The sequence below is a fragment of the Exophiala mesophila genome (assembly GCF_000836275.1).
Source record: "Exophiala mesophila strain CBS 40295 unplaced genomic scaffold supercont1.2, whole genome shotgun sequence".
Taxonomy (NCBI): domain Eukaryota; kingdom Fungi; phylum Ascomycota; class Eurotiomycetes; order Chaetothyriales; family Herpotrichiellaceae; genus Exophiala; species Exophiala mesophila.
This window is the reverse complement of record NW_015622505.1, coordinates 4,974,660-4,994,925: the sequence shown is the minus strand read 5'-3', so window position 1 is coordinate 4,994,925 and position 20,266 is coordinate 4,974,660. Positions and strand designations below refer to the sequence as shown.

At 49.1% G+C, this 20,266-nt stretch overlaps 4 protein-coding genes across 5 annotated transcripts; all 4 read right to left on the bottom strand.

Annotated features, from left to right (window-relative positions):
- Window positions 1-3,233: 3,233 nt before the first annotated feature.
- Window positions 3,234-5,109, bottom strand: PV10_03525 (uncharacterized protein; the record flags this gene model as incomplete). The annotated part of the gene is made up of 5 exons (XM_016367986.1): window positions 3,234-3,606; window positions 3,673-4,256; window positions 4,308-4,608; window positions 4,663-4,948; window positions 5,005-5,109. The coding sequence occupies 5 exons, from the start codon at window positions 5,107-5,109 to the stop codon at window positions 3,254-3,256; spliced, it is 1,629 nt and encodes a 542-aa protein (XP_016227504.1). The 3' UTR covers window positions 3,234-3,253.
- A 1,476-nt stretch (window positions 5,110-6,585) lies between these two features.
- PV10_03524 (uncharacterized protein) lies at window positions 6,586-7,871 on the bottom strand (the record flags this gene model as incomplete). The annotated part of the gene is made up of 1 exon (XM_016367985.1): window positions 6,586-7,871. One exon carries the CDS (start codon window positions 7,869-7,871, stop codon window positions 6,870-6,872), a length of 1,002 nt encoding a protein of 333 aa, XP_016227503.1. The 3' UTR covers window positions 6,586-6,869.
- Window positions 7,872-8,525: 654 nt separating this feature from the next.
- PV10_03523 (uncharacterized protein) lies at window positions 8,526-9,844 on the bottom strand. The gene is made up of 4 exons (XM_016367984.1): window positions 9,749-9,844; window positions 9,629-9,685; window positions 9,487-9,584; window positions 8,526-9,422 (listed from the first exon to the last, which is right to left on the bottom strand). Exons 1-4 carry the CDS (start codon window positions 9,798-9,800, stop codon window positions 8,529-8,531), a joined length of 1,101 nt encoding a protein of 366 aa, XP_016227502.1. The 5' UTR covers window positions 9,801-9,844; the 3' UTR covers window positions 8,526-8,528.
- Window positions 9,845-11,478: 1,634 nt separating this feature from the next.
- Window positions 11,479-15,716, bottom strand: PV10_03522. 2 transcript variants are annotated; one of them, XM_016367982.1, is made up of 5 exons: window positions 14,569-15,716; window positions 13,357-14,514; window positions 13,008-13,307; window positions 12,621-12,957; window positions 11,479-12,571 (listed from the first exon to the last, which is right to left on the bottom strand). In XM_016367982.1, exons 1-5 carry the CDS (start codon window positions 14,731-14,733, stop codon window positions 12,030-12,032), a joined length of 2,502 nt encoding a protein of 833 aa, XP_016227500.1. In that variant the 5' UTR covers window positions 14,734-15,716; the 3' UTR covers window positions 11,479-12,029. The 2 variants fall into 2 exon arrangements, with proteins under 2 accessions (XP_016227500.1, XP_016227501.1); XM_016367983.1 differs by having other exon boundaries at window positions 13,357-15,716.
- Window positions 15,717-20,266: the final 4,550 nt, after the last annotated feature.

The following is a 20,266-nucleotide window of genomic DNA, read 5'->3' as shown; positions in this document are numbered from 1 at the left end:
ACAAAGAGAATAGTATGGAGCCTCCAGAGTGGTGTGCGAACGCTTTGGCGAAGATGACTATGGGAGAAGTTGCCCTTATAATGAGTGGTAGAAGCAGATACTACTACGACTACGACCCAGGCTTTAAAGATTTGGACAGCTGGGCTGCCAAATTATAAACTCTATAGGCGTATCTAGCTCTAAGGTTTATGGGTTTTGATCTTCCGACTATACAGCGCGTGTGCTTGAGAGCTTAGTGGATTTTATTCCAGGAAGGGATTTCAATACAAACAATGCCCAGCCGGCCAACCCCGAATAATCCACTCAAGGGCTTCTTAGGATATAATCTATACTTCTGCAGGGATAGAAGTGTGTCGATCCAGTGTGCCGTGGATTTTTGCATAAATAGTTGAGCCGTCTGGCAAAATGGCACTTCAGGGGCTCACTTTTTGGTTGGTCTGAAACAGTGAGAGTGCCAAAGAACCCGCGGGATGAAAGTTGCTGAAGATCTATATTGCACGAGCTTAGTCTAAACCCCCAGTATTGTCGAATTCCTCCATCTAATTTCGGCTTATAAATGTGCTCAAAAGCTTTGATTCAAGCACATGACCATTTCCGCGACAATTTATGCCTTCCTCGGGCAACTTTGACTGTCAATCTTGCCATCAAATTGTCTTTCCATCCCACAGTTTTGATCGCCTCACACTTTATCGTTACCTTCGACATTTACTCGGACGGGATATTCTGTCTCAAGCTCTCTCTGTGGGAGACCTGATGCTACTTGTTCCTTTTCATTCTCCCGGTCGATAACATCTGCTGTGGCCTTGCCATCGTGAAGAGCGATCTCCTTCACGAGATTCGGGGCAATAACACTAGTCTCCGTAAAGTAGTTTGTATCTGCCACATACTTGAAGAGTACGAATATGATGCATGGAATACCGATGGTGTATAACCTAATTCGCAGTTGTCTGTCAGCGAAATTTTGTTCAGTCGTCATCGGCAGGGAGGAGTAGCTTACACAAGCTGAATTATAGTCTGATCAAGGTACTCCACGTGCTGAGCAGCAAGGACAAACGAAACAAGCATTCCACTGGCAGACCAGAACTTGAAAATGGCGGCAATCCGTGCTAGGATCTCTGGGTCGTTCGTTGTGGCCGCAAGGGTCCACTCAGTAACCATCTGGTACCCAGAGTATATGCTTCCCATGAGAATATAGATAATTCCCAAGCCTGGGTATTGTGGTCCAGACCAATCCCATGAGCGTGGTATCGAGGACCCGTCAATGTCATGAACTTGCAACCAGCCAATTAGTCCAGCAGCCGTCCCAACGGCGATGGTTCCCATGATACCAATGCCCGCTAGACCCCGGTATCTCCTCGACGAAAGAGAATGACCATTATCGAGAATGAACATAAGCACAGGAGGCACTAAGAACTGGATGACATTGAACAAAACATTGTTAAGTGCCCGAGTGCGCAGGTTGAAAGCTCGAGCTATGATTTCGTATTAGAAGGATCGTTGTGGATACGACAATTCCAGAAACTGACCGTTGACACTGCTCATGAGGCCAAGAGCCATCTCGCAGCAAAACATTGGTATAATCAGAATGATGTAGCGAACATTACACATGATCTTCGCCATTTCTTTGAGCTCAGAGAGCAACGGTGGCCGACGGAAAATTGCGAGATGGGTACCATCGTCACGAACAATCTTCTTCGGATCCACAATCTGTCCACGGGAGACTCCAGAATCAGCCATGTCTAACTCGCCCACGTTTGATTTCTGGGCTACTTACAAAGAAGAATACGATCAAGATGGCACAAGACTGAATGGCGACATATGTAGCAAATACTCCGTTAGAGACACCTTGTGCCGTCATTGATCCGAAGTTGACTCCAAAGGCAATAAATGAACCGACGGTGCCGCCGATGGATTTGATCATCCATTGTATGCCAATGTACTGGAAATGTCAATGAAAACTCTTCTCATATGCGAAATTCATTTCTCACCATTCCCTTTTCGTCTTCCTCTGGGTAGCAGAATTGGATGAAGGCACATGCTGTCCATAAAAACGCAGCCGACACACCAGAGATCGCTCCAGTAATGTAAATGAACCAGGTCTGGCCCGTAGAGTCATAATGCCATAAGCCACCAACGTACAAGGGATAAGTCGCAGCTGCGAGTAACAAACATGCTCTAGGTTTCAATACATTCAAAATAGGTCCAACGCAAAGAGAGCCAGCTGCAAATGTCGCGTAAACGATGGCGTTGTTGGTGTTTGCAACCTCGAGCGAGGAAGGTCTACCGCCACCAGCGCCGAGTCCGGTGACAGCGACGTAGATACCAGGGAGGCAGAAAAGCAAACTAAATACACTGTTAGCGTGTGATTTTTTCTTTCTGATGAAGTTTGACTGACGACGCCGCCACGAGATTCTGGTTGAACGGCCGATTCAGCCGCAACTTTCCACTGAACAATGTTATGGTCATTTTGTCAACCTTCGACTCTATTCGAGACTTGTGGACAGTATGGACTCAGGGAAAGAGAATACTATCGACATATATATCAGGTTGGATTGGATGGTCTCGGCTGTTCGAATAACCGTGTCGCTCTGTGCCGCTGACCAGTACTTTTGGCAGGGATCTTGACGGCGTTCAGCGTGCACTCGTGCTATTGCTCATACTCCCAGATACCAAAGATAGGCGGTGTCGGATATTCAAGATAACAGAGCCAGACTCCCTTATTAGTTATTCCGCCCTGTGATCCACTATTGGGGATTATCATGTTCATATCGCTGTTCTCCATTCATTGCCCACCGATCGCTGTGAATGGATTGTCAAAACCACTACGCATGAGGATCTGACTTTTCGAACGCCCAACTTGCATACCAGTCGCATCAACTGTATTTGCTGCTCCAGAATTTGTTCTCAATTGAAGAAGCATACCAACGTTGTTCAATATAGTGATGGACTTGAAACAACGGAGGGCTATTGTGTCTATGGGCAGGCCAAGGAATATCATAGAACAAGTCGCCCTCCAGTGTTAGCTCGAGAAAGTACTGGGATCAAAGAGTATGTCACACATCAAGACTAGGAGATTCATGCTTCAAACAAGGCTGCTTGACCGATAAACAAGATATTGTAAAAAGACAAACTTTAGAGTCTGGTACCTCATACATGAGCTCTCAGACTTCTCTTAGCGGATTAAATGTGAATTTAAGCCCTCATAACGGTCTCCTTCTTTCATTCACACAACCCTTCATATTGTCAAGAGATTCTAGTTACCGTATCTTCGACCTTCCTCGTCGAGCTGCTTCGCAAGAGCCTCCTTGTTCCTTGGAACAAATCTGATATTGAAAGGCTTGGGTGCATTTGCCACTCCTTGAGGTGTTGCCCCATAGGTCAGATAATCCTTTGGAGGCGGCAGGGCTTCATCAGGATGCATCTCAAATGTCAAAATCAACCGTAATAGCAACCCGTATATGATCCGATTGCTGATCTGCCACGCAGGGCATGTTCGCGAGCCAACACCGTAAGAGTAATGCGGCATTCCCGGTCCATTGATTGCTGCATCATCCAACCACCTGTCAGGCTTGAATATATGAGCATCGGGGCCAAAACGAGCGGTATCTGAGGCGAAACCAAGCATTAGCAAATGAAGTGATGTAGTAATATCATTACACCACACATCCTTACCGTGGTTCCCAGCTTCAGCGTTCATGTAGACGTAGGTCCCAGCCGGAATCTCAACTTCAACTCCGTCTTCATTCTTCAATCTGACCGTCGCCGTAGTCTCTCGTGGAAGTGAGAATGGCACGATGGTGTAATATCGCAACATCTCCTTGTATATAGCGACTAAATAAGGGACCTTTTCTTCTTGAAAGCATTTTTCGAGGGCATCTTCATCTGTAGCATAGATCTGCTGGATCTCCTTATAAGCCCGTTGCTGCATCTGGAGACCTTCCTTAGACAGCAAGCCTCCAAGTCCAGCAAAAATGTGTGACGGAATGGTTTCCAGTCCTCCTTGGAGCATCGACATACTGCATTTTATAGCCTCCTTCAGGCTGAGTCCAGCTTCCTTATCCTGCAAGACTGATGATGCAACACAATTCACTTCTTGGCCTTGATCAATCTTACTCTGAAGTTCCAAAACCACTTCTGCAATCATTCTGTCCCGGTTTTTGGAAGCATTCTTGGCTCTCAAGGCATCTTTGAGTGAATTGGGCCATAACCGCAACAGTGGGACAAAGTCAACCCATGTATTCGAACCTCCGCGAACCCTGTGAATGATAGTTAGCACCTGCCTCTGTCGGTATACGATTTCCACTCACGACGTGATTGTCTTCGCATACGATATATACTCTCTCAGCCAAGGATCATTAGCATCCCTGAAACGCTTGCCAAACGTCAGTTGGAAGGCCAAGTTCAAGCTGATCTTCCGAAAGAGTTCCAACACGAACAACGGCTTGTCTCCGAATTCACCATCATGCGTGATTGTCTGCACTAATTCAAAACCTTCTCTAGATAGCATGGAGTAGTATGACGGCCATTTCTTAGGTAAGGCAGATCTCAAGGCGGCCATGCGCTGTCTCTTAAATGGTTCGTTGAGGCTATGTGTGCCGAGATCAAAGCCTGTTAATCTGTCAGCTTCTGTCAACGCCAAACTGTGGTAATGACAAGACTCACCGACAAAATGTTTGAAAATATATTGACCAGGCCTCCCTGATGTTTGGTTCGAGTTTCGCACAAAGAGCTCTCGAACCATGCCGAAAGAGTTGGCAACCACAATTCGCCTGGTGCCATATTTGACTTGCAACAACCCCGTTCTCAACTTCTCGCCCCATTTCATCCAAAGGACACCGTCATTTACTCCACTTGCTCCTCCGTGAAGGTGCAGATGGCCGATGAACGGCCTCGCGCCGGGAAGTTCTGGTATTCCTTTTATTTTCCCGATATCCGTCACAAACGCTTGCTGTGTCCACACGATACTTAGTCAAGTTTTTTAAAACAATGCTCTCATTTACTCACCTTGAACAGGAGGAGTACAAGGCTGAAGATGATAAGTCCAAATATCAATACGTTGGCCTTGGAATATGTGGCGAGGCTTACGCCCTCTGACTGGGGCTCCAACATTGCGCAATGAGCTTATCTCTGAGGTTGCAGAAAACGACGTTCTGCCTCAACAAACTCGGCAAGATCTCTTTTGGGCAATATAAAGAGTTCATCATTAATGAAACCCACCGAAGATATGCCTGTCGAACGCAAAAACTGTGAGTTCGGTATCTCGCAGGTCACTGTGCGGCATAATCCGGAGAAGATCAAGTTTGTCCGCCTGACACGCCACGCCGCCCGTACCGAATTGTCGCTTTATTCCGCCGCGCTTCCTCCCAAGAACTTCAGCCCACATAGTGTGCTATTCTATTGCCGCATACATTATGATCAGAGAGCGATAACTGAAAGGCTCACCTAAGGATCCAGTCGTGTGGTCGAGCATAACATCGAAGATCTAGTCAACAAGTCAAATAGCTCTTGACTCACATCACAGTAAAATATACGCTAGGGTGGTTGCCCACTACTCACCCAGCATATCTCTGGTCTGGTTGACAGTGCCATGGTCGAAAGGGTGTTGATATCATACTGAATCGACGTTGACGCATGTGCAGGATGATTGAATACCAGGACTGGCATTGCAGCAAATGCAAGTGACGGCTAGAGGCGTGTGAGGAGCAAAAGCCAGGGACGGGCGTTGAGGACGTAGGGAACATTATGGTCCTCCCCTCCTGAGAAAACCGAGGCATCATATCTCCATTCTCATTATAATATTTCCTGCCATGCTTGATGCAGATTCAACGGAAAGCCCTGCCTTTAGACCGAATATTTTATTCGTCAGGAACTAACCGAATGCTCTCCACTGTCAGTAGCTTGTAATCAGATTCGTCCTTCCAATGATTGTCGCCGAGAGACTCTTCCATCTATGCAGCATCCATGCCGGCCAGCAACTCACTGTGGGGAGGTGTCCTCGTCAGCTCGGTTCTTGTGCAACAAAATCGGATTTTGGAGGCTGCTGATCAACTTACTGATCTTCACAGAGCACCTCGAGCCCAGGAACACAATCAATCAGGGTATAAATGGCGAAGGAGACCCCGAATGCCCAATTGAACCCAATAACAGCCTCAAGGATTTGGAAACCAAGCTGTCGAATATTGCCATCAAATACAGCCCCTCCAAGGATCTCTGTGGCGCCATCGTAAGCAGCAACCTAGTTTGTCCTTCATGACATAAGGACCTGCATTTGCGAGTACGACAAGTGAATACTTCACCATCATAGGCCGGCTCGTCGTATAAGTGGACCTCGTATTCGTAAGAGGCTCAGGGGATACAGCGATTCTGCTCAGCCTTGCGAAGCGAGACCAATCACAACAGCGAAATCGTCCGCCATGACGTCAAGTCTTCATTCGTACTCGTTTGCGTACAAAAATTCACCCTGCATCTCATTGGAATTTAAGGCGAGCTCGGTTGAGCGTTTGTGCCTTGGTCCTTGCCTATTCAGCATCGGAAGCAATTTAGAATTGCACAGAACAAGACCAAGGACTGTGTGATACTCTTCTTGGCTGAGGTAGACTTGTCGGCTGTAGAAAATCGTTTACAAAAGTCCACTGTTGTGCAGAAGTAATTGCCCAGTATAACCATGCCTACCCGTAATCGTAATTATCAGGACAAGGCGCGTGGAGTTGTTCATCACCTAGGTGGTATAAAATTGGCCACCTGGTACATAACGCCGTATTTATGCCACCAATATTGCAATGCTCCTCTTTCCGACAAACTCCAAGAACCGCTGTTTCTGGCATGCATGGATGGCGGGTGACAACTTTGCTTGTCGCCCGGGAGAACGCTTAGACAAGGATGGACACGCCGCCCACCTGGGCAAGGCCTTGAAGCTCAGCTTCGTTTCTCGCCCACAGAATGCCCTCCTCCCATTCCGGAGCGTAGTCATTTTGGAGCAGAGCCAAAGATACGGACAATTCTGCGACTAGATTCTTGCCCGCCGGCCGCGCCCACCACGCATCGTGGCCGAGTCGTGCCAGAAGCACTCCCCAGTGCATCAAGATGAAAAGTGCCATGGGATTTGATTCCGCCACAGCGGACGTAAACTCCTTTCCGCACAGCCCTGGAAATGCTGTACATATACAGCGGATTTCATCTTCGATTTCTTTGGCAAAGAGGAACTCGAGATTGATAATACAATTCTTGAAGAGCTGTCTTGTAGCATCAGAGGTCTTGGCTAGCCCCTGTCCGTTAGGGGTTCGATGGGCTTCGTTTACAGCGTGGAGACGCTTGATCGACTTCTTGGTGTTGTCATCTAGCAGGTGGAGCGGGTTCCGACGGAATTCTTCCAACGGAAATGTGATTGGGCCATCTTTGAGCCAGTCCCAGCAGCTGAGCGTGATGGCCGAGATTCCATGAAGTAGATCAAATGCCACCAGAACGTGGTCCAATGTGCTCGTTTGTTCGAGCCCGTCAGAGACACAATGGGGAATGACAAGGTTGATGGCCACAGCCAGCAGACCAAAGAGAAACACCGCCTGATGATTTTCTTTAGTCAAATTACTAAGTTGCCACCGGTACTGGCCACTGGCCTGTTCATAATATTGGAGAGCTGCTTGGACGTAAACGGAGACGTCAGCTGCGCAAGGGGAAACAGCAATGTCTAAAGCCGAAAGAGCCAAGATGCCGTCCATTAAGAAGTCGAATTTTAGGGCGTCTTTGGGTGCCAGAGTTTGCCAGAGTTCAATGTCATCGGGTATCCCTACAAGGCTCCGAAAGGTACGTGTCGTCCACCGATGCATGAGCTCTAACTCGAGATGTTTGCGTGTCGGCAGTGCTATGGTTGACATCTGACAGGGCGTGCTCTGCTCGCTACTCTCATGGCCCGGCTGTAAGGATGCCCTTCTATCTTCCTTTGCCTCGGGCCAGATTTCTGGCGACGCACTATAGCTGCATGGCGTGTTTCGATTCTTGCAATTTGTGCATATTGGAGTCTGCTCATCGCACTACTCCGTACAACACCAACGGTGTTAGCGTCTGTCATTTGGTCCACCTCGTAACATACCATAGCCCACCATGCGACTCATTCACTTCGAATATAGACAATCACTTACTTTCACGTGCCTAGCTTTACACCTCTTACAACCGTTTCGAGACTTGGGGTGAGACTTTCTGGTGGACATGGGGAATCGCATTTGCGCATGAGTGTCAGGATTGTGCATGTTCTAGCATAATTCCTTCTCTAATGGTGTTTGTGTCATTGGGGTGACCTTCCACCCTGATTTATGGTCCCGTCGGAAGTTGAGGCGTCCCAAGTGGACTGTCCGTCGGTAAATGGCAGCAATGATTGGTCACGATCGGCTTCCATTGCTTGGAAACGGCGGAAACCGTCGGATCTTTCCAAGAAAGGGAACGTCTGGGCATTGCAACCGTCGCATTTCGACGAATCTAAGACGAACACTGCATGTTGTAGAGTACATATACAGGCACTAGACTATCCCGAAATCTCACAACTGGGCTCGAGAAAGCGGCCGAACCACGAACCCAACCTTGGGGAAATGCACTCTCACTTCGCCCACTGCTGGGCGTTGGCTACCGATGCCGCCAGGAGAAATGACTATCTCCTCTGGGGTAATCGCGAGCAAGTTACCGGTCGTAGGGTTCCCGCGGCCAGTGTCATCTGGAGCAATACTGACCAAGCTGCCGGGTTTGATACCATTGCGAGTATCGAGAGCTGTATGAGGTGGTGCAGGGGTTGGCAAAATGGTCACCTCTTCGCTTAGGTTGGTTGATTTCAACTCTGCCAGGATTTGGCGGATGCCGTTCTCATCGTTTCTTTGGATTCTGGTCTCCGTAGAAGGAAGGCTTCCAAGGTACTGAGAAAATCGTCGAAACCATTCTGACAGGTGCGGGTACCGCTCAGCATTGAATACTACAGCGATGCCCTCCCCGCTCCCATCAACCGCCCCTCCACCCGTAAGGTCGCCGACGCCTTCGCCCCGACTAATCTTCTCAGCCCAATCCAATTGATAGAAAAGGGCGACATCTCCAGCGCTAGGGGTGGCTGTGTGGAAGAGCCACTTGTGGCCAGTGAGTTGAGGTTCCAGAATGCTTAGATGATCATCAAGCCCACTAAGATTCAGTGGCACTTTGCGGCCTAGTTTCTCTGCATCAAGCTTGTGTCCTATCAAGTTGGCCCGGTCCTGACCGAATGTGGTACGCCACACCTCCACTGGGATGACTCCAGTTGTAAGGCGGAAGAATGGTCGATCAACCCAGAAGGAGGCAAATCCTCGAATCAACGGGCGAAATGCCGGGTTGGGATATACCGTACCAAATCCTCGACTCGTAGGGAATCGATGCTCTAGTACTTCGATGATGAGAGACGTGTCGATGTATATCTGTGGAAGGAAGTCAATGCTCAGCCATGGAAGACCCTCCATATTCCAAGAAAGTGAGACCTACATCCTTCCCAATGGCAAGCACAGGGATCTTTCGGTATGTGACATTGAAATTGTCCTTCAATATTGGTCGAGGCATCATAGATGGCACAATAATGAAGGCTTTCAAGATCAGTCAAGTCGACTTGGAGTCTGGGGCTGCTTACTATAAGGGATTTGCTTCAGCCTCAGGACATGCCTGACCTTTTGGGTGAAAGGGGAGGCTGAACGTTTTGTATGAGCATTTCAACAGGTACATTAAGACGTGAAAACACTCTCGAACTCACAATCATATCCAAACAGTACCACTGGCAGATTTGTCGAGTTCGAAGAGGCCATGTTCAATTTGGTCGAGACCTACTGGTGAGGCCAAATTCACAGACGGTGATAATACCTGTTGAGATCTGACTGAGAATATTGATTTGTCTAGGTGAGGAGCACAGAGATGTTCTATGTCGTCTGGAAGACATGCAACTCTCATATATGTTTACTTGACGGATCAAGTGACGAATTTGGTGATTTTGTCGAGGCTGATGGAACAGAAGTTGATCTCCGCATATGCAAAAATTACCTCGGATGTGATCAGCACACGTCATTACAAACCTGTGTGGCAGATCTCCAAGTACATCCGCGTCCAAATTGCCCAGGTGACAATATCAAAATGTCATTTGAAAGATGGTGTCATTTCTGCCGAAAAGCTCAAGGTACCTAGATACGTAATCAACCTTCGTATTCAGTTGGCAGCGGTTCTAAGAGCACCATATAGCAGATGAGAATTCTCACGTTGCAGCCTCGCTTGGCTCATGCCATTGTTATGGTGTCATCTCTGCATGCGCCGAGGTTCATTCCCATGGAGCTGGTGCAACAGGGCATTCATGGTCCACTCGGCTATGGGACCTCGTGACCTGTCGCCGAGCTCGAAGGGCGTCTTTTTGAGTCAAGTTCGTTGATATAGAACTCCTGCACGAGGTACGGTCAAATGGATGGAGATGTTTCGGTCAGCAGTTGTTGCCGTTTGTTTCTAGAGCCGAGCCCGATTTGCCGAGCTTTCTCCTCTAGACAAAATCATTCCTCCATCACAGGCAGCTTGAGCAAGGTATGCAAGTCTGGCCATCGATTGCTCATAGAAATATCCTAATGCACAGGAGCCAAATAGGTTCCTCTCAGTGTCAGGGAAGCAAGAAATCATGCCATGATTGCATTGTGTTTGGCAAGATCACCATCAAAAACGGTGGGGACATGGACGTCCAGTATACCGCTGGCAGAAGTATATCATTCCCCGTGCAAGGCGGTTAGGAGGAACGATGGCACGTGGCAGTGTAAGTCGTCTTTGACAGTTAGATTCTCCATTTTACAATGATGCATTGAGAAAGCAACCAGAGGGCTGGACATTCTCCTAGAGATCATACTGAGCGACATGCAGAGCTCGACATCAACGATCCGTCAAGACATACCGCAGAAAGGCTTGAACTATAAATCTTAAAATCCAGCGGATCGAATCATTGCGACCAAGTACTAGGCCCCTTTAGGTTGGCAGGAGAATGCTTTGTCGTCTCCTCTCCTTGACCTAGAGAGGACCATACTCGGGCTAACAGAGTTGGCCTAGAAGAAAGTTGTTCCAGAACGGCCTTCCCTGGTTGTGCAGCTAAAATAAGGACTCATGGACGAAACCAAAGGAGAACTGCAGCCCGGTCTGGACCCCTCGTGTTGTTGTTGAGTTAGGCGCAACATTGTCAGGACCTAAGCCCAAGAAAAGTCATTGCCAGCATCAGCAACAATGGAGACAAACGTATAGGATGGCACGGATGGGGCGTGAGTCCGTCGAGTGCGAGTCCGAGCGTTCGACCGACATCGATCAAGGATTCAAGGCCGTGAGGATGTGGGGCCCATCGCCCTCTGGCGAGCTCAAAGAATTCGCAGTTTATGAGGGTAGGCGATTGTCCAACAGAGTGCACCGACAAAGTTTTCATCTCTCTCTCTCTCTCTCTCTCTCTCTCGACGCTAAATGTCGACGAGATACGTGGTCGCTTTCGGTGCCATGTGGAATTAGAAGCATGAAGAAAGGTGCTACCGTTACCCTTTCTGCTCTCTACCCACCTGGTCAAAGCTTTGAGGCCAGTGCGCCAAAGGTTCCAGAAGACAATAGTTTGATCCAAATCCGGAGACACCGTTCCAAAATGATTGATTGATAGGCTTCAAGTAGAGACCTCCACTTTTGAGCCTTTCTAACGCCTGCCATGGGTCTGATAACGAAACTCAGTGTATGCCCAGCGGGCAACCGCGAGCAAAATTCGGACTTAGACTCAGACAACAACATTAGCAAAAAAAATCTTCTGGTCATAAGTTAGTTGCTCCGGTCTTGCCAAGGGAAGGGGCTGTCCTTCGTCTTCGGCCCCATCGACAGGCATATAGCAGCACCACGGGATAGGTCTAATGGCATTACTTTGATGAAAGGCCTGATCAATCACGTCGTGCAAAAGGAATCCAAGAATGTAGACAAGTCTTGTGTCATAGACCAGCAATCTGAGTAGGCAGTCGCTAATAAGAATCGTCCCGATGCATGTTCGCTCAGAACCAAAAAGACAAGATGAACACTACAGTCATGTACAGCGTGATACCCGAGTTCTGAGCCTCAAAGGCCCAGGCAGCCCAGGTAGTTTTGGTTTTCTTGGATTCCTCCTTGGGGTATGCCACCCCAGTCACAGGGTCTCTGTCCAACAAGTCCTGCCTATCCGGCATCGATGGTGGGAACAGGGCATAATTGATGGGAACCCAACACGACAGGACACAGGTCAGCCAGATAATGGGTGGCCAGAACGCATGCGTCAGCAATGACAGCAAGATCTCCTTGGCGGTGTTGTTCTCGGGGTCAGACACATTCCAGTAGATACTCACACCGACTGCAGCCACGACGAACATGATATAGATCAAATGGAGGTAGCATTGGCAGTCCCAGATCGTCACCCATAACCGACGCCAAACAGGTGCCCGGAGGATGGGGTCTCGTTCATTAAGGTCGGCTTTCTGCGACCCAGAAGACGTAAAGACGGCGACTTTGCCACCAAGCCATTTGGGTAACAAGAAGGTGCGAATGACGGACAAGGCATGGACTAAGACTGTTAGTACATCATCGAATACGGTGCCTCGCAAAAAGCTTACATGGAGCCATCCACATCATTGCTCGCGCATCTCTTTGGCCAGTTCGATAGCCTGATGGTAGATATGAGATAAATTCGTTGACTCGGTTCAAGACAGTTGTCAAGAAATTTGCTCGAATAAGCCATTTTAGTTGGTTCATTGTCGTGTACGGAACCATATTGCCGCCCGCAACCAGGACGATTGGAGCTGTGAACATGGACATAACAAGGAAGATTGTAAAGAGTGAAGATATGGTGTACACAAATCCACAGAGGCGCTGAGGAAATGTCATGTGTTTAACGAGGGGCCCGAAGATACTGAATCGCAGTTTGAAGGATGTCTGCACGGTGCCAATCGTCTAATACGTATTAGTGGGAGAGATACCAGTATTAGAACGGACGCTCTTACCCATCGTGTACGTTGCTTCAGATGGCTGGTGAGTGAATCGGGAACTGTGCCAAACTGGAGTGGCTCATGGATAAAAGCGGTATTCCAGCCTGACCCGAGAAGCATACTAGAACAGCAAACATCTTCTGCGAGAGATCCAATGGGAAATCCTCCAATGGACTGCAGTGCAGCTCTTCTTAGCACGTAACCAGAGCCAGTGCACCATGCCACGCCCATTGAGTCCTTGATCGGCTCTGAGATGTGGACAAATGTATCAAGGCTTTGGCACAGCGGATCGTCCGGAGGGACATTGTAGAACAGCTTGGATTTCGTTAGCGATGGACTACACCCACAGTGGAGTCAAACAAACCTGAGGAGGACAAGCCATCGAACACTTTGGATCCTGAAGCATATGTGGGATCAAAGCTCTCAGCCAGTCTCTCATTGGTATCATGTCGGCGTCGAGAGCAGCAAGGAAATTTGCGGCACCACCAGGAAGTCTGGCAGTCTCTTCCAGTGCATCGTTCAAGTTACCAGCCTTAAAGTGGTGAGGGACCCCAGGATACTTGGGCCGTGATCTGTAGTAAAGATTGTCGAACTGATTGAGGGCCGTTTTCTCCGTCATCTCCTGCAGGGTTTTGGACTTGCCATCGTCACAAATAATCACCCGGAACCTCTCGGGGGGGTAGTCGATGTTACACGCAGCCTTGGCTGTGTCGAGCACCAGATCATCATCCTCACCGCAGCAGGTGATGATGACATCGACGGATGGGACATTGTCGCCAACGAGTCGTAACCTGGGTCGCTTTCGAAGGCCTACAACGTGCCAACCCCACATACGATGCAGCAGCATCGGTATCGAGACGAAGAGCTCGACCACGATAAAGGCCCAGGCCATCCAGTAGGTTTTATGTGCTGCCGATTCGGCTTGGCGTGTGAACTTAACACGCAGGGCAAAATAGATGAAGTAGGCGGCAATGGTGACGACAACCAGGATGGGGCATAACCGGTAGAGTAATCTTTTGGCAGGTGACAAAAGTTCAATGTCATCATGTGCGGCGAGACGTTGGATGGAATATTCGGCCTCTTCTTCACTCATTCCCTGTCGGACGTAGTCCACAACCGAAGTAGAAGATGGGACTGTCTTAGCGGGTTCTGGTGACTCAATAATGTCCAGGCTTGCTGAAGTGCGAGAAAACCGGCGCGCATTGAATTGACCGGGTGGAGAGTAGCCGGCAGAGGAAACTCTGCGTATTTCGTTCACTTCGAGGCCGAGCGGATTGCCTTGCGTTACTGTCAAGGGATCAAGCTTCTCCACGGCATCAACCAAGGCCACCGACGCCCTCCGCATAGTGTGCGACATTCGCCGGCGCATTTCATGCGCATTTGACATCCTGCGTGATCTTACTGGAGCAATACTTTCATTCCATGAGTTGCGGTTGGAGGTGAAGGGGTGATGCCAGTGAAAATGAGCATGTTGGCTATGGTGGCTGTGGTAGCTGTGAGGTCTTCCCGTTGTCGAGTTGGTCTGTTTTGATCAGCATCGGAGATCCAAGGCAGGAGGAAAAGAACCTCTACACACATCCTTTTTCTCCATGTTCTCTGTTTTCTCCGACTCGTCTTCATTTCCTGAGGATACCTCCACATCAGCAACGGGAGATAGTCTGCCTTCACTTGTGTCCAACGAGTGCATAGGCGACCTCGTCGACGAGGTCCTAGAATGTCGCGGGGTAAGACGATTATCCATCACTGCGTATTGCTGAAGCAAGTCCTACCTGCCGAGTCGGTATCGTCTCAGGAGCGCCGCAGCAGAGCTGAGGATATATCAATGTTTGTCGATATGGTGAACTACGATGACCAACCATATTGATTGCACCATGCAATAGTCTTTGGGACGCATGGATCATGTCTCCACCGGAGTAAGCCACTGATTGGGCCGGTATGGACAAAATTCCATCATGGCTATTAAGCCTAACGCCGATATTGTGCTTCGGTGTCTGTCCAGACCTGGTCGAAATTTGAGTTTTTGAGGTTGATAAAGACCCGCCAGATAGCCAGGCTCCTGGTGGGGTCGGACTCGGTTGCAAGATCCTCGCACGAGGTCCGGAATTTGTAGTAATGGCGTCGATTCTAGCGCAGTGCGCAGGTCCAGATCGTAGGACACCCACTCCTACCACGTTTAGCATAAAACTTCTTGCTTGATACTAGCCCAAGAGAGTAGGCATGAATCGCCTGTGACGACTAGTCTCTGAAGTCGGAGCTGGATCCAGCGAGGTTAAGGTCCTATGTGCAGAGTCCGAGGCATGAGCAAGATGCTGAGACTGGCACCTGGGCGGCACCCGGATCCTACCTGTTGTGAGACCCCAGAGAAAGACCAAATGCTTTTCGATGCTCTTCGAGCCCACAGAATGGGCAATTCTGACCCAAGATGCTGCTGTCCCGTCCCACTCGATGGGACTAGCAGGACTGAGTGCATAGCGGTCCATGCGCGACTAGAAGCAATAGCTTGGAGTGACAGTTGGTGAAAATCAGTCCACCGAGTGCGTGCACGAGCATGGGGCACGGATCACCTGTTGCCGGGAGGACCGACTATTGAGAGGGACAACGGCAACAACACAGGTTAGTAGCGGGTGTCGAGATCTCTTGTCATGTACGTATAGATCTTGGGAAACTTTTCTAGATCGCACTAGGAGTAAAGTACTCCGTATGCGTGCTAGAGAAGGGTTCAATAATGATGAACGGTCGTCATGATGTCTCTGGTACGATCGAGAATCCGATACGCGAAAAAATCGAGATATCTTGGCAGTATCTTCACGTGATATCAAGTCTTGGCACTGTTTCCACTAGGCTTAGTCAAGCGGAAGGAAGCGATTTTCATCTTCTTCAGCCTTTTCAGAAATGAATGATATCTTCTATCAACCCTTGAGCCTCTAGCTTGATGGAGACCTCAGTCCGCTCCTTTTAGACTGACTTGTACATAGTGTTGTATCCACCCGCTTTTCCTTAATGCCAGACTTGAACTCGCTGAGGCTGAAGTGGACTTGTACATGGAGGACATGAAACCCTGGGCCGCGACGATTCGACTCGTCTTCACTATTGAAGCTTTACCGGATTCATATGATTGGATTGTGAGTCATAGAAAAGATATTTTGCTTTCTACACCCCAAACGCGTCTTTGATCTTTTCATTGCCAGTTCCCATCAAGACTCAACAAGCACTCCATCAACTTGCTTCTCATCAGGTCCTAGTTGGCCCAAAGCCTCCCTTCGTGTCGGCGCAGCAGGGTCAAAGTATGGCACTTCTCCAAGAGACGTGACACGTGTACCGTGGCGCGGATAGTTGCCGGCATAATCCCAACTGGCGTTGTGGATGGTAATTCTTCTCTTGGTCAGCGTACGTCTTCAGCACGGGCATGTAAGACAAACCTGTTATCCCAGATGGCGCTTGTTCCTGGTGTCCACTTGAACCTCACCTGAATATCAATGTTCCGTTCATACACGTCGTACAGATATCCCAGGATGAGATCGCTCTCGGGTTTGTCCAAACCAACGATTCTATCGGTCATTGCCCTATTTACCCAGAGCGCTTTCCAACCTGTGGCAGGATGAACCCGAACCAGAGGATGAGTGCGCTCAATATATCGTGGGCCGGCTGTTGGGTTTTCGCGGTCTATGTAAGCATGTGCCGATCTATACACGGCACGCTTGCCGTCAATCAGCTTGCGAAAATCCGGTGACAGCTTCTCATATGCTGCGTATCCGCTGGCCCATAATGTGTCACCTCCAACAGGAGGTGCTGTGTCAAGATGCAGATGCGTGATCGAGGCGGGAGCGGCCTCGTGAACGAGATCTGAGTGCCACCGGGAAGCCCCACCGGGGCGTCTATATCCTGCTGGATATTCTGTGGCCTGCAGCGCTGGCCAAATTACGGTGGCCCCTTCGACACCAGGAACCTGTGGGACTTGGGGCTTTCGGAAACGTTAGTCAGATTTTAAGCATGACCACACTACTATTGAAGGGATCAAGGAAGTGGCCCGCACTCACATGGACTTCCACTTCACCCCAGTACTCCCCAAGAGACTTCTGTTGCTGAGGACTCAAGTCTTGATCTCGGAAGAAAACCACGCTTCGTTCAGCAACTAACAGTGCAAGTTCATCCTTTTGTTGGTCGGACAAATCTTTGAGCTGGAGTCCTTCGATCTCGGTGCCAATGTAAGCTGTCAAATCTGTCACCTTGGTTGCCGCAGAGAACAAAGCCTTCTTTTCCTTGTCTGCTCGGGCACCGCGTTCGTCATGGTCACCCGGGGAGTCTCTGATCTTGTAGACGTCCTGAAGGTAAAGAGGCTTGTTTGGTCTGTAGGGATAACCATTTGACAGATCAATTCCAGCCTTCTCAAGTCGCCTGCGAGTCGGCTCTGGGAGTGCTAAGGTATCTTTCTTCTGAACGACATAATCACTGGGCGGAAGATCAATTAAGGCTGGAGCCATTTTGATTTGAGTTACGATTTAGAGAAGTGCTTACTGAATTACATGTCAACAGGAAACAAGTGGAAGTCCACATCCTTATTATGCAGACCCTGACGCTCAACTTCGGCCGAGATCTCCTCCGGGTCAGCAGTTGGTGGGTGTTGCTGATAGATTCATTCAACTAATGATGGAATTTGTCCTAGGAATTACGTGCCGTGGAGCTCGTTCTGGACGTCAGTCTATCTTCTGACACGAAACGGATCAAGATACCAACCTTGACTAGCAGAAGCCAGAGCAACTGCGGCACAGAAGTTACACCAATCTTACAACACCTTCGCTGGCAACCCCGCCTGTTCGAAGGCCTTGTCCAGCGAATAGGTATCTCAATATTTGTGCGTTTGCAATCCCAGGCAAGCCTTCGATCTCTGACTGGATGAATGGCGATGTCGTGCCCGTCACGTGACGCATTGCGTGCTTGGACGGTGTCAGGGGGTCCTCCGCTTGCGATCTATCTTACAAACAGGGAACATGTCAAAATTGAAATGGCGATTCTGGAGTACATGGAGGTTACATTGAAGTGACTGGAGTGACTGCGTCAAAGATTCGACGTTCTCTACCGATCAATTGTGTTTACTCGCTGGGTCACACGACAAGCACAACTGTCTATGTCTCCATCGTGGCCGAAATGCTTGGAAGAGCTTAATTCACAGCCAGGCTCTTGCAAAAGCCGGGGCATGAGCGTGATCATTTACAGCACGCAATAGTGTCTCTGAATTTGACTATCCAGTCATTTTGGGAGGATGACACAAGATGCTTGATTCCCGAGGTGAAATTCATGTCTGCGAAACTGGCCCGAAAGCAGTCTTCTTTTTCGACATACTTTTCACCTTGTGCCTTTGGGGGAGATACTTGCTTAAGTGAGATCCTGAATGCGTGTGTCGTGAGAGGCTTAGTTGGCTGTGTTTGGCTTTACCTGTGAAACAAGTATTCAAGGGTTTGAGTACGCTAAGGCCGCAGTCAAAGATCAAGGGAGCAACCTCATTACACGAGTTGATACAAGGCTGTTTATTGCCTAATCAAGACAGCTTAGGCGAAAGCCACTTGTTACGTGTGTATACTGATGATCAAAAGGGGCCGTACAGTAATCTCGAGGCAGCTTTCCTTGCCTCGCGATCTGACCATTTTCGGCCTCTACATCTGATGATCCACGAACTTCTATTTTGAATACTTAGAGCCATGAACAGTGAATGATGCGTTATGGTCTCGACTTCCGCCTTGCCCAGCGTTCACTTACAGCTTTTGGGAGCAGCCGAATGTCTATCTTGTTCCCCAACTATCAGCGGGTCATGCCGCAAAACAACCTCGCTCTACAGGCGAGGATGGGTTCATTCTCTCTAGAGATGTCTAATAGAAAAGATTCGAGACCTGTACCCAATACGACTAGTGTAGATGAATGTCTCGTGCTCGCGGGACGATGAACCGGTCTAGACTCAATGTCGACAAGACGGCGTCGATGCCGCCATTTGGGCGTTTTATGAGGTCGATTTCAGACTGAAGAATGTGAAAACATCACTCCACTGACATCAACCCACAAGTATAATCAGACGAAAGTCTGGTGTTGGAGCACATGTCGTCGGGAACTCGGCAGGACCACCGGACGAAATAAGGCCGCCGTCAACGTGATGGGGCCTGAAGATCATGTTGCGCTCGTAAAACTAACGCTGACCGCACAAATCTATCTACACTTTGGAAGCCTAGTCTTACTCGGAAGCACGCAAGTAGACAATGGGATTGATAATTCAGTTGTTGGGTTTGAACTAAGGCGGACAAATATGGCGCCATGCAACCCATATGATGGCGTGATTAGGAGTTGGTTTCGATATGGACATTGCCGTGCGCTGGTGGCCCTGGACATGAATGACTGCATCTGATACCTCTTGTAACTGATCGAGGTTCTTTTGAACGCCTAATCTATCCGGTCGCACAACGGTCAGTCAGCGTAATTTCCCACGTTTGGAGTGCCCCAACTGTATCTGATTCCACTGTAGAAGATAAGATGGTGGCTCGCAAATACAAAAAGGTTGCTGTCATCGGAGCAGGCATCAGTGGAGTCAGCGCCGCAGCACATCTCATCAGGAATGGACTGGAGCCAGTTCTGTTTGAGAGGTCGAGTGCCGCGGGAGGAGTCTGGCATTTCGATGAACGCTCAGCATTAGAGCCACAGTACCCAAACGCAAAACCTTCTTTTGGTGATTATGTGGTGCGACCGGCGCAATCATACAGCACTCCTCCGCCTGAATTAGAGGATCAGAAGGATTTTGAGACCGCTCATGCTCCCCCAGGGCCATCTTACTGGGGATTGAAAAACAACATCTCCACCCGGGCCATGAAAACAAGTATCCAGGAGTGGCCTGAAGGGACGAAAGACTACGTCAAGCGACAAGTTCTTGAGGAATACATCCAGGCAATATCAAACGACCACGGAGTAGCAGCGATTACCCAGTATAACACGCGTGTCGAGGAGGTGCGTAAGCAAGGCGATGAGTGGGTTGTGCGGACGACGACATTGCAGAAATCGGACGCAGGGTTCCATTTGTTGGAACGAAGGTGGGTGTTTGACGCTGTGGTTGTCGCCTCTGGACATTACAACATGCCTCATGTGCCAGCATGGCCAGGGATCGGAGATTGGAAAGCAGCGCGACCCAAGGACGTGTGGCATTCCAAGAGATATCGCAAGCCGGATGAGCTGCGAGGCAAGAATGTTCTAGTGATCGGAGCGGGAGTGTCATCAAACGATATCATCAAGGAATCTGT

Coding starts and splice junctions, on each gene's coding strand:
- PV10_03522 (XM_016367982.1), bottom strand. CDS start 14,733: ATGGATAATCGTCTTACCCCGCGACATTCTAGGACCTCGTCGACGAGG. Junction 14,515..14,568: donor AGAACATGGAGAAAAAGGAT/GTGTGTAGAGGT, acceptor TGATCAAAACAG/ACCAACTCGACAACGGGAAG. Junction 13,308..13,356: donor CGATGGCTTGTCCTCCTCAG/GTTTGTTTGACT, acceptor ACGAAATCCAAG/CTGTTCTACAATGTCCCTCC.
- PV10_03523 (XM_016367984.1), bottom strand. CDS start 9,800: ATGGCCTCTTCGAACTCGACAAATCTGCCAGTGGTACTGTTTGGATAT. Junction 9,585..9,628: donor GCTGAAGCAAATCCCTTATA/GTAAGCAGCCCC, acceptor TGATCTTGAAAG/CCTTCATTATTGTGCCATCT. Junction 9,423..9,486: donor TGCTTGCCATTGGGAAGGAT/GTAGGTCTCACT, acceptor TTCCTTCCACAG/ATATACATCGACACGTCTCT.